We start from the raw sequence: 13833 nt of genomic DNA on the forward strand, positions 1-13833 counted from the left end.
GTGTGGCACACCTGTGTCTGTGGCACACCTGTATGTGTGGCACACCTGTATGTGTGGCACACCTGTGTGTGTAGCACACCTGCACCTCACCTGTGTCTGGGACTCACCTGTGTCTGGGACTCACCTGTGTGCGTAGTTCACCTGTGTCTGTGGCGTACCTCAGTCTACAGTCAGCTATATCTGCAGCTAACCTATGACTTCAATCCGCCTGTTAGCAGTTTATTTATATCTGTGACTCACAGGTGTCTGGCATTCAGTTTTTTTCTGTATCTCACCATCATTTTAATTCAACTATGTATAGATTTTGTCATGCCGACGGGTCGTATGGCAGTCTAGCTTTAGCAATAATTCCTGTCCAGGCCCGCAAAAATTCGAGCGTTGTGCATTAGCTTGTCCCTGCTTGAGGTAGTTCCAATTCAGTTTTCATTTGACATGACATGATGAATATTTATAAAGTGTCTCGCCTGAGAGATGCTCATATTTTTTTAATATATGATCATGGTGAAAGACAGTAATCATACGGTTGAACATAGAGGTAAATATAAGTTCAGTGGGCAAAATGGGAAATTTCCTACGACGTTCGAGACTTCAGCCAGTGGACACTGAGCCTTGTTCAACATTGCGTCACTACTGGTTTTCTTACGTAAAGGGACATTGGCCGTTTGGCCCTCAATAGGATAGTTGTAATCTTGTAGGATAGATGTAAACTTGAAAATATTTCTACCAAAGTAAAGATTTGCAATCTGAGACTGTTAATATTATTTTATAGCTTAGTTTAACTGGCAGACATTTAAAGGTTAAATTTCAAGATGAAATATTCGGCATGTAGTGTTTTCAGTGGAGTTCAGTGCTTTAGTTAACGATAAAGTTAACGTTAAGTTAAGTTAAGTTAAGTTAAGTTAAGCTGGAATAAGTTAACGATATTCATTGAAATTTCAGTCGTTATTGCAAATAATGCATTTGCAATTTTACGTATACGTGTAGAGAGAGAGAGAGAGAGAGAGAGAGAGAGAGAGAGAGAGAGAGAGAGAGAGAGAGAGAGAGAGAGAGAGATGAGGATAGCATCATGGTCTTTAATAGATAACATGATGAAATCAGTAAGACAATTCCAGTAGGTGCATGGGGCTTTTCTCATGTTCTCTTTGTGTTTTCCAGAGGGCGGACCTTTCTCATGTACTCTTGGCGTTTTAGTGGATGTGTTTTAGAGATCTATTGAAATACAATTAAGGCCACTTGTACACTTTGTTCAGTTTTTACCTGAGAACTCACTGGAGTGCTAGCCTAGGAAAGAAGCCTTACCCGCTATAATTCCCACTCAGTGGTGCTTCATGTCCTAACATTCAGCAGTGTTTAATTCTGTGTGTTTGTGTTCCTAACAGGGAGGTGAGGAAGCAGCGCTCGGTCTTCCAATATCTCCCTTCATGGACCGTAACAATTGCCAGGTTGCTAAGCTGCAAGAATCCTTCATAAACCACCTGGTGGCACCTCTTTGTACTGCGTATGGAAATGCTGGGTTACTGCCGGGTCAATGGTCGGAGAGTGACGTATCGGACAGTGAGAGTAAGTGACCCCTGATGGTAACGATAAGTCGAATTCATGCCACGTATCCACACTATACAGCAAATCATTACTGGAGCAATAACTTTAAATCACAACCACACAGCCTTATTAGTCGTTTTCCTCCCTAGGCATATGTACTATTGCTCACACTTGCTGTATATATTACTTATATAATATAGTGTCGGAACATTGCGATCCTAAGTTATATCCCTCAATTTATTGTTTTATTGTTAAACTTACTAATCAACTAACTCATGATTCTTTTCGCAGGTGATGTAGACATTTCAAATGGAGACTCTGCGAAAGATGACACTACTGATGCTGATGTAACTGGGGGGAAAGGTATTAAGCGCATGCATGCACTCGCATAGGCCTAGCTGCTATGGCTCGTAGGGTCTATGTCCCTCTGACCTCTGTTTGACCTGGCTTGTGTAGCTATTTCTGACTAACACTAACCCTAACCCTAACCCTAACCCTAACCCTAACCCTATATATATTATATATTATATATATATATATATATTAGTCAGAAATAGCTAAACGAGCCAGGTCAAACAGAGGTCAGGGGGCATAGACCTTATCTGCCCTACTATGGCTGTATATTCTGTATGACTGATTTTGAGCACATAAAAATTTCATGTGTAGTGTGCATGTTGCAATGAAACCTAGATAACCATTCAATCTGCTTACAATGTAGGATCTAAACAATCCCTGCAAGTATAGGAAAGCCATTATTAACTTATTTTGTAGTTGGGCATGAATACTTATTTCTAGAAAGCAGACCCAATGGATCACTAGCTGTTATCACGTGCAAGTTTTAGCGTAAATATTGCATATTAGCCTCTATTCACACAAGACTGACTCAGTGATGTAGGTGACGTATACTCTTTGTACCGGAGTACACGTGAATGCTTGCTATACATGAGTAAATGTGAATGCGTGTTGTGTCATTATTAAAGAATGTAATTATTATTAATGCAGGCATTTAGTTTATCGTATTGTCTGTGTGCAGAAGTAAAAGAACGATGTAAAGTTAAGAAACAGGGCAGGAAAATGTGGAGCCCTCTGAGTAAGCATCTAAAAGAAAACCATGAACATTGGGTATCACGGATAAAGGAAGAGGAGAGAAGTAAGGACATGTCTTCCCACCAGGACCAGCCTGAATCCGTAAGCTCCTATACAATCATCTAAAATCATTCGATTTTACACATTTCACTTTTCATTTACCACATTTTCCTTCTCTATACACTATAATAAATGTTCAAAGAAATGCATAGATTAATTGATACTTAGGAGGGAATTATATCCGTGAAATTTTGATGTTTGCATGTGTAATGATTATCTTTTGCATTTTCCAATGGGCTTATTTGCAGGATTTAAAGGAGACAGAGATGGAGACTATAGTAGAGGAAACTGAACGATCATCTGTCTCATCATCTGTAGATAATCAGGTAAGCTGACCAAGGCTGTGGGCCAGGGGCGTAGCTACGGGGGCGGGTTGGTGGGCACGTGCCCCCCCAAATTTGCTGTGCCCCCCCAGGTGCCCCCCACTAAAAATTAATGCTTGATAAAAAAAATTGAATTAAAAACAATGCCGTTAGAACAGTATAATACAAATAAAAGTTATATATTGTGCCCCCACGAAAATGTAAGGCCCCCCAGTGCCCCACCCCCCCGCTGAAAAAATTCTAGCTACGCCACTGCTGTGGGCAGGTGCAGCATAGCCCGAGAGCTGTATCAGGAAAATACTACTTTGTCATGTTGGGGAGAGCAGAATGTGTAGCTTTTATGTGAAATGGAGAGCAGCGAAGTATATTTCAATATAGCCAGCAAAAAAACTGGGGTAGTGTTCCCTTACACGATGTTTATGAGGGAACAATGCATCACTTTGTAGACTATTTGCACAGAAACCATTTTACACGGATTTCCTAGCATCGGCGAGCTTTATAATGTATGATATTGTATCAGCCAACTGCATTTTCGAACGGTTGTAATTCATTTGATCACAGAAAAATGAGGAGGTTCAAGACAGTGGCGCCACCTCTGGGGATGATGGTACATTTTCTCCCAACAAGGCTGAAGAGTCGTGAGATCGTGATGAATGCAGAATACCCATCGGTAGTCTGAGCTGCCAGTCCATCACTTCCGGCAATGATTGCGGAACAATATAACACAGACGATATTTCTCTTCATACATAACACAAGTTACTGGAGCCACTTTCTGCCATTAACACGTGGCTAAAGGGGGGCTTATGTCGGGCTTGCAAGCCGACTCGACTGGAAGCAACTGGCTGCAATTCACTGCGACTGCAGTGCTTAGGTCGGTCGACTGCGACGCGACTGCCTGCGACTGGCCGCTACTAGTTGCTTGGAATAGAACAGTGGGCAACTGGACGCAACTAGTCGCTGCCGATCGCTTTCAGTTGCTCGAAATCCAGTTGCTTCCCGTCGAGTCGGCTCGCAAGCCCGACATAAGCCCCCCTTAAGGGCTGTCTGTAGCACGGTCTGTGCAATGTGTGTGTGAGGGTTTGCCTCCATGCGTTAATTTATCCATGTATATGGCAAAGTTGCCTATACAGACGTAATGTGCTGGTTGTACTGCTGTTGCCATTTCAAACATCTTGCATACTGTCCCAACTCCTATGATCCCTAGAATTCATCCAGCTGATGGTTATTGCAAGAAATGTCAACAATTTCATTCTGAGACTAGGATCTAATACAAAACCGAAAGCTTCCAGGTGGCATCACTGGTCCATAGCTCAACAGCAATTAAACTATAGAATCAGTAGCTGATGAGTAGGGCCACAGCCCTGCAGTAGCTAATGTATGATGTGAACCACTAGTTGCAGGATCATGCCAGTTATATACACTCTGATACTATATATATATATATATATATATATATATATATATATATATATATATATATATATTATTCCCAACACCCCTATATATATTTAGTAAAATCATACATTAGCGCGTTCACTGGCGCGAATAGCGGATGCAATCCCGTTTTGCAATCGCGATGACGAAGTACGATATTTTACAAGTGTGAACGCAAAAATCTCACTAAGTACGGCGATCAGCATCGCGCGCGCAAATCGCACTTTGACTGCGATATTTGAATTAGCGCGATTAATTGCAGTCCGCGCGTGTGCTGTGAATGCTCTCGCAAATAATCCCCGTATTTGCTATCCATCATTTCCAAGCGATCGTATCAACACCGCAGTGACATGCGCAGTTCGAGTAATAAATTATCCCGCTGGCGATAGCGCAGATATTCCGACATGTGTGAAAACGACACAATAGCTCGGTATTTCATCGCGATTAAGGGCGCGGACACACCAGGCACGCGCGCATGCCGCCGATTGGCATCGCGGCAGTCGTGGACACACCAGGTCGATTTCATCGGCGATGGCATCGCCGATGGCATCAAGTATCATCTGAACAACTCGATTGCTGATGCAATTGTAAAATCGGGCGATGTTATCGCCGTCACGACACACCCAGGCGATGGCATCGGCGAATAATATCAAAACGTTTGATCTGTGCGATGCACATCCCGGCGATTGAGTGGACACACACAGGCGATTTTCACGCCGATGCATTGCCTGTGTGTCCGGCCTTAGCATCGCGGTTTTTCTTGTGTGTGAACACGCCTATATTACTCCTACTTATGTATTAATTTACTTCGGATACATTGTATAATACTGTCATTGTAGATATACATTGTATAATGCATGTATTGTTTGAGAGTGCGTGCGTGCGCGCGTGCTTTCCACTGTTGGCGCGCGTGCTTTCGCACTGTTGGCGTGCGTGCTTTCGCACTATGGGCGTGTATGGGTAGAATTGATCCTGCAGCCAGTGACACGAACCATTATAGCTGGCAGGTCACACCAACACCCCACCACCACCTTTTAGAGGTCTCCAATATCATACAGCTGCCACATATAAATTATTGCTATGTTCATCATAATCAAAATCGTTGCATGTGATTTCGCTGTATCATATCACGACCCCTGTCTTTAATTAAATTTATATGGTGTTGCAGAATTTGTTTTGCAAGTACAATTATGCATACTGTATATTAATGATGTATATATAGTTTCTGATGATTAAAAAAAAGTTGTGGGATCATGCTCTTGGGCTAACGCTCCATTAGGAGTGTTCCCAACTTTGATATCATTAATGATTAATGATTAATGATCGATTTGATAATGAATTAATGATGATAATCCTAACCCTAACGCCTAACCTTAACCAAACCCGCTAACCCTAACCTAAAGACATTAAACCACAAACTAATATATGACCATGACCATATAATATATATATCACTGATATATATGTTATTATGACCATTAATGACATTAAAGTTGGGAACACTCCTAATGGAGTATCACCCTGCTCTGGGCTCACATCTGAGTATGTTATTCTAGTCTTTCATGCATTTCTTTCCTTCTCCAATCTTTTCTTGTTCTCTTCCACTGCATCAACATTTTCCTTTTTAGACGTCCTGTGTATTTCAGATACTCCTATGTTTGGCTTATTTGCATTTGTGGCTATCATTTGGTTTGAATCTCATCCCTCCCTTTGAATAAATGTATTTTTTTATGAATGTGTATTTTGCATACCAAATAATTCCGCGATCAGCCATCATTGTTGTTGTACTTACTATTCTTGTTCCTATTATCACATACGCGGAATAATGTTTTAGTCAGTTACTGAGCATTAACTACTGCTGTTTCGAAATTAAGTATTGCTGTATAGCAGATGTACTGTGGTATCACTATAAAATTATTGCTGCTTGTATAGGTAGGCAGAATTGAGCTGGTTATACATTACAGGATGTTGGCCTTTAGCATGTGATTTGTGTCAGCTCGTTACATGCCTCGTATAAAGATATTCTCTTTATATCGCTCCATAACCTATTTATTCCACAAAGTGATATTTACACACGATTATCTTTCTGTTATATTTATTAATCCAGTATTATCGATCCATGTATATGCGTGTATATAAATGTAATATTGCATTCGAAAATGTTGATGGCAATGTCGCCTCTCGTTTAAAAGCTTTGACAATCTTCATTACAAACTCATTCTTTGTTTAATGTTATCGTGCATTTTATTGGTTTTATATGTGTCTCAGGTCTTATCACTCACTCACTGTCTGTCATCTTTTCTTGTTCTACTGTTACCATCCCCAAATGCCACTCTTCATATCGCTGACCCTTTTTCTGTGTCCTTATCTTAGCACTCTTTCTCTTTCTCTATCTTATCCATGCGCGTATCTTTCTATCTATCAATCGTACGAACGTACACACGCACGCACGCACGCGCGCGCGCGCACACACACACACACACATTCTTCCTTCGCCCTGGTTTGTTTTTCCCACTCGATTTAGTCCAGTATGTAACCAGGAGTGAATGGAGCCAAATTTGCTTGTATTTTCTCCCGACGTAACGTTTGACTAGACTCCGCTGTTAATGTAATTAATGAACATCACGAAAATATGGCTATCTTCATCTTGACCAAAGCCTCTTTAAGTACTCGTCGTCCCGTCTCCGTTTCTCTCTTATGTATATATGCATATATGTGTGCGTGAGTGCGTGCGTCTGTGCGTCTGTGCGTCTGTGCGTTGTGTGTGTATGCGTGCGTGCGACCGTTTACATGCGCGCGTGCGTCCGTTTACATGCACGTTTTCATGTGCGTGCACAAGAATTTTAAACGAGATTGATATGCTGGTATTCAGTGTTATGTGGTGAAAATATTCTTACTAGTCATTTGTTATTATATATATATAATATATATATATATATATATATGTTTATTGTAGTGACCACGGCTTCCGTTCGATGCTCATTGGTTGATTCCATCTATGATTCCATGCTGTTTGATTCCTGGAGATAAAAAGAAAAGACCATGGGCTTGTTACGATTGTTGTCTTGCTATGTATAAATTAAAGTAACCAGTTATTTGTGTACAGAATGTATTCTATATATATAATGTTATTTATTGATAGAGATTTTATCACGATATACTGCCTCCTTCAATAGCCAGAAATCTTAGTGGAAAACTGTATTATAAATGTCAAACAAAGTTGTCTTTCAGCGCTGTAATTCACGACGATAACTGTAATTTTAACCAGGTGCTATAGTTTCTGGTTACGATGAATCTCTATTATAGTTCGAGGTACTCCTCTTACCGCATGTCTGTTAGCTAACCCTATTAGTATATTTGCTCCGTTACATGCCACCATGTATAGTTAGTAGCGCGTGTTGCATAGAAATAATATACTATAGTTAGGCTAGAACGCTGATTCCTTCCTCTGGAATTTCGCCAAAAAAAACTTTCCTTTGGGGACCTGGTATATAACGCGAAAATATTGTATAATTACATTAAAAATATAGTTTTATTAAAAGTATGAGAATGATTCGAAGGAGACGACGCCTTCGATCCGTACTAAGGTCAATGTAAGTAAAGACAAATCTCCCGCGGTATTTTGCCATAATTCGGTACGTAGAGGTGCTAGTGTCGCTCGCTGGCGTCAATGTTACTGGTCGATCAGTGTTCTAGTGTCTCTATCACTGAGCTGTATATAATAACGTCAGGAGTGAATAATAATAGATCTATTATTATTCACTCCTGATACCATATTATATGAATGCTATTATACACAGCTTAGTTGTCACTATATATTTCTATGGCCTGTTGTCCGGTTGTATTTACGTATGTAACTGAAGTGCGCATGCGCAAGTGACGCGGCAATATGATCACGGGCAAATATAGATACTCTGAGGAAGTTCTTCTTCTACGCGGCATTGGCGCGATTCTATACCTGCGGTGTTTCTGTCAGACTGTCAGTTGTATTAGCCTCTGCATTAAAGCTATGTAGTATGTTTTATATCAAATATAATGCGGCGTCTTGTTGGAGTATTTTTGTCTGGACATATTTTAGTGAAGAGGTGGCGAGCGAATTAAACGCGAAATTATTAAATCTTAAGCAGACGGATACAATTTGATAATATAGAAATATAATCGACCAGAAATTGTTGCCGTATACCATTATATGGTGTGCATAAATTATATAAATAGGTTGAGTTTCAATTGTCTATTAGTTGTTTACCAAAGAGAATTCTTTCTTACCGTCTTCGATATAGTCCCTTGGACTTTGAAGACTAATATTTACGAGGTTATTTTTATTTATTTATTTAGGCAATTATCTAAATAGAGGTTATGAGGTTAATTTATATAATATACTCATAAATTATCTTATGAGGTTATAGGAATTAAAACATGAACTTGTAAATTCGTTGATTGGTAAAAGATGATTGACGAGGCATATAAATATTGCCACTGAATTTTGTGTTAACTTATGTAGGCAATTAAGGTTGTCTATACGGTGTGAACGAGTTTACATGCGTTTTGCGGTGAAACACCCGAGGCGCCATTTATCTAAAGTCTGATCATACCGTAGAAACGTACGTCTATACGGGGTAGGATTATCCGATTTATGAGAACCCGCATTTGCAGCGACGTATAGCTCTAGAACTATAGCCCTTCGCTCTGATACCTGGCACAGAGCGAAGGGTTATATAGTTCTAGAGCCGCTAGCAGCCGAGCTAGTAATACGTTTTGGATAATAACGCTTTGGATATAATAACGTTTTGGATATAAGCTATGTAATTACTAATTCGCCGCTTTCCTTGGGATGGTACGTTCGATCGTCACCGCGAAATTCCTCATAACAGTTCCGCTTTCAATTTTATACTACACATTGGATTATCGATAGTTCATGGAAAATTACTGCCATTTAGGCTTGTATTTGTAATAATATTCATTAATTAATCACATGTAAATATAATTGTCGACCACGGTCGTGTATGCGGCGTTGTTACGCAAATGCATGTGTATGTGATCATGATATCAAGACCAGCCTGCCCACCATGATCTACATCCGCGCGGACACCCCCGAAACGGCAACATGGTTGCGCCCAGCTCTAAATCTAGCGCACCTTGAACGCATTAGAGCTGGGTGGAGTCGCGAACGCTGAATGAGAGCGTAAGTATAGTACAGACAGACATGCACGCATCCGCGTCGTTATTCGTGTAGTTAGCGTTGCTCGCTTTCTCTCACTCTATGGTCTCGTCTCCACGACACTGTACTCTTCCATGGGCCGTGCTTCATTGTAACTCACCATGCCGCACGTTATCACCGTGGCACGCTGTGCAAAACATTCGGTGACATGTCTACTGTGCATGTAGATCATATAGTGTAGCGTGCATAGTTTGCGAAGTAGTGTTTCGGTAAGGATTCGGGATGTGGTCCCACATAGCAAGGACAGAACCGTGAGTTTGGATTATGAAATCGCTGTGCATGTTATTCCGAGCATGCGGAGCGATGAAGACAACGCACTGTTTGCTGTTGGCGACGATGTTTTCAATAAATCGACTCATACTCGCTCACGTGAAGCTGACGTTCCCTCCAGCAAGATCGTACGCTCTGGATTTCTTGGACAGCAGATGGACAGTACCGCCATGTGGGATGCCGAAAGGTAAATCGAGCTTGCAAATTGTTCACGCATGCGATTGGTGCGGTTGTTAATTATACATGTAGTCGCTATATTCGATGGTCTGCAACTACATGTTGTAATGCACCGCTAAATAACAACTATAATCATATCAAACTACCAAAACTAACATCCAACTTGTGGTTGTATTGTCTATTGGGTTAATTACGGTCATATCTATCACCATGTAAATATCTATGTGTATCGTATGCGTATGTATACATGTACTTGTATTATGTGTGTGGCAAGGCCACGGTCGCTCTAGAACTTCGCTCTGCCGCAGGGCTGCACAGTTCTAGAGCTAAGGCCAAGGTTGATGACAATCGCTGCTCATCTATTATTCGTGAGCGTATTCATGTCATCAGGAGCTAATAAATTGTCATTATTAGCTCCTGATGTCATATCATCATCATACATGTACAAATAAAGTGACAATATGTGTAATAGATGTACTTAGAATATAAAAGAAGACATGGGACATTTATAGAAATGTAATAGGTATAATAGATATAAGGAGGGACAACGAATAGTACTAGTGGCTCAGGGATAGAGAAGATGTCCAGTCCCATCTTATCAACTAACATCATCCTATCCAATCACCATACTGGACATCATCTCTATCCTTGAAACGAAAACTGGACAGGAGACAACCACAGCTAGGTTACTGAAAACAGAGTTAGATTATATAGGAAAATACTGGTGACACTAGCGGATTAAGGGCGGGGCAACAGGGGCACGTGCCCCGGGCCCCCCACATTTGGGGCCCCCCACATTTAGAGTATCCTAAAATTTACAAAACTGTCGTAATTGTGATCCACAAAATTCTTAGCATGTAACGTTGAACTGGTGCGTTTCCCTTGCTGTTTCTCTGACTGAATTTTGCTGTTCAGCTGAAGAACACTTTCCCTAACACCGAAATTGCTCTGATCGAGAATCTATCTTTCATTGATGGTCTCGAATTTTAGCGGTGAAAGGTCATTTTTTAAACTCAAGTTGATTAAAAATCACATGAGAACCACGATGAGCCAACAGAGACTGGTAAACCTCAGTATTCTCGCTATCGAAAGTGACATTTTAAATTCGTTGAAACACGATGAAATACTCTCTGAATTTGCTAGCATGAAAGTGCAGAAAAAATACAGACTATAGGGCCCCCACACAATTGCGTGCCCCGGGCCCCCCACACGCTTAGTCCGGCCCTGACTGGTGACTAGAAACACTAACATCTAGACTCTAGAGAACTAGAGGCGGCATTAATCTCCTTTTCTCCAGATAATCCTCGCACCTCGTAGAATCGAGTGCCTTGTGAAATACAAGAGAGGGTACCAAGATACAAGATACAAGATGTACAGACTGGTACTTGCAGTAGATTAGATTTTAGATTTTTTTAGATTTTGAAATTTATTTACGCTATCAAACATTTACATGTGTTACATAAATGTCACGATTTTTAAATAAATGCATCGAGGGAGGGCGAATTGACTATACATACAGCAGTCTTCAAGTCAGCCACTCCCCTATAAAGTTAATTTCAGAAAGTTAAACCATGAAAGACAATACGATAGATAATTACAAAATTATATATGATTGATGTATAAAAATAAAGAAACTATAATTAAACTACATGCAAATGAACCTGAGTCTACATGAACCTGATTTCAGAAATACAAATAAACATATGCAGGGTACCAAATATATATAGATGTTAACAGTGAGAGAGAAATAAAACGTTCATATAGAAGCAAAGCTCAGCAGAAACAAGCAAAAAAAGAAAGAATTTAAATACATGTATATATATATACTGAGAAAATAATCACTGATCTTAATTGTACAGCATAACAAAATTATAGAAGGCAGAACCAGGAATAAATCCCGTAAATTCAACCAATTAGCAAAATTATACTCAAATTGTAGTAGCAAAATGATAGAGCCAATTAAATGATTATAATACTGTGGGTGACACATCCGGGACAGTATTTTTGAAATTCAATAATTACAGAAACAAACAAAAAATAGAAATTAAATACATATAAACTTGGAAAATAATCACTGATCTTTGTACTGCATGATGTACGATAACTGTACACAATTTCAAAATGAAAAATACACAATATAAATAATAGCTAGATTACATACTAAGAAAAAGAAAAACTACCACAACGGCTGTATCACGAAATTACAGAATCCAGAACCGGGAAAAGTCCTGTAAATACAATCCAATAATCCTGCAGTTATATAGGTATATTATCATAGTACTTGCGTGAGTAATGTATAAAAGTGTAATCACACTATAGTTATAGAAATATATATATATATATATATATATTGTAGGAATCACTAATAAGTAATTTTGTTATTTAAAAACAGAGCAGTGTGTATTGTTTTCATTTTTATCAGTGCGCTGTAGTTGCAGTAAAATTACTCATGAATACTCAATTTTAAACTGAGCTGTAAACACTACAGTACGTACGCTTAGAATAGTTATGTTATTGTACACACACACACGCACACACGTACACACATAAATCCACCACCCCACATTATCACAACTTATATATATATACAAGAGCATATAAAGAAGGCTCCTTCTTTATATATGCTTTTGATATATATGTTATCAAGAGCACATTGTTCAGCTTCACTGACGTATCAGAGCACCTTGTATGAATCGCATGATCGTCCGTCGCGTGCAATCAGGTTGGGCAGCAAAATATCTTAACCGCTCGACGTAACGGTCACGTATATTAGGGACGTCGGGGGGGGATCGTGAAAAAGGACTCACGGATGACAAATTGGGGGGCATGGGTTAAAGGTCAAGACGTGTTAAACGGAGGGGAATACTTCCCTCTTTAAGCCTTAAGGGTATAGGAGGAAATACGGAATTGACGGGGCACAAATCTTAAACGGCTTGACCTATGGCTCTAATATTCGTGTATAGTGTGATGGCAGGAACCATTGCACACATGGTAAATGAGGATCTACAGTTCATAATGGTTGCTAGTTGGCGGGAAAGGTCAAGATATTAGACATTTCTGAGGACATGGCCTAATTGGACAGAGTGAAAAACTTTTTTGTTTCGCGCTGACGCTAACCATTTTTATCCACTTTATTGAAAGGACGCATGAAATGTGCTTTTGAAAATGAAGATGGCATTGCCATGAATAATCAGATGCATGAAATGTGCTTTCCACTGACCGTACGTAAGAGTAAAGTGTCTGATAACCTTTTTGACCCTGCGAGAGGAGGGCTAAACATGGATGCCTGAACTGCCTCAACTGATGTCACAGTGTTTCTCAATATATTTATTGGCACATCCATAATCTAAAAGCAGCAATAAGCCTGTATTGCGCGAACGCCTACACCGTAGCGTCAACGCTCAAAGGTCGCTTGGATCGAATCCCATCAGAATTATTTATTATTTACCTGTTTTATGTATATTTCTATCTTATCCCATTAAGCAATTTTTTTTCGGCAATTAATCAAATATTTAGCATGATTTTAATTACAATCCATAAATGACAGGACTTTCAGCACGCGAATTTGTAAATCAACCAATAGGAATTTGGGAGGTATGCAGAATAGAAGAAGGTTGCTGAAATGATGTGTATCGCCAGCTGCGGATGCTGGGTATTTTCTCAACCTATAGGCACTTTTTCACATTTAAGGTGTCCGGCCCTGGAATTTTTAATTTTTAGCTTTT

The 13833-nt window shown here is 39.8% G+C and overlaps 2 protein-coding genes across 5 annotated transcripts in view; both read left to right on the forward strand.

Moving 5' to 3' along the window:
• Positions 1-3819, forward strand: part of LOC106808605 (cGMP-inhibited 3',5'-cyclic phosphodiesterase B-like) — a 14072-nt gene extending 10253 nt beyond the window's left edge. Inside the window, exons 5-9 of the mRNA XM_014811385.1 lie at positions 1380-1560; positions 1831-1902; positions 2573-2727; positions 2934-3011; positions 3570-3819. Of these exons, the coding sequence (XP_014666871.1) occupies positions 1380-1560; positions 1831-1902; positions 2573-2727; positions 2934-3011; positions 3570-3650 (567 nt within the window). The 3' untranslated portion in view covers positions 3651-3819. The remainder of the gene's footprint in view (positions 1-1379; positions 1561-1830; positions 1903-2572; positions 2728-2933; positions 3012-3569) is intronic.
• A 5792-nt stretch (positions 3820-9611) lies between these two features.
• LOC106808604 overlaps positions 9612-13833 on the forward strand; it is a 25194-nt gene continuing 20972 nt past the window's right edge. For 3 of the 4 annotated variants that reach the window (XM_014811379.1, XM_014811380.1, XM_014811381.1), the window contains exon 1: positions 9612-10118. In XM_014811379.1, the coding sequence (XP_014666865.1) occupies positions 9926-10118 (193 nt within the window). In that variant the 5' untranslated portion in view covers positions 9612-9925. The remainder of the gene's footprint in view (positions 10119-13833) is intronic. The other variant, XM_014811382.1, reaches the window with a different exon arrangement.

The sequence above is a fragment of the Priapulus caudatus genome, unplaced genomic scaffold (genome assembly GCF_000485595.1).
Source record: "Priapulus caudatus unplaced genomic scaffold, Priapulus_caudatus-5.0.1 Scaffold289, whole genome shotgun sequence".
Lineage (NCBI taxonomy): Eukaryota > Metazoa > Priapulida > Priapulimorpha > Priapulimorphida > Priapulidae > Priapulus > Priapulus caudatus.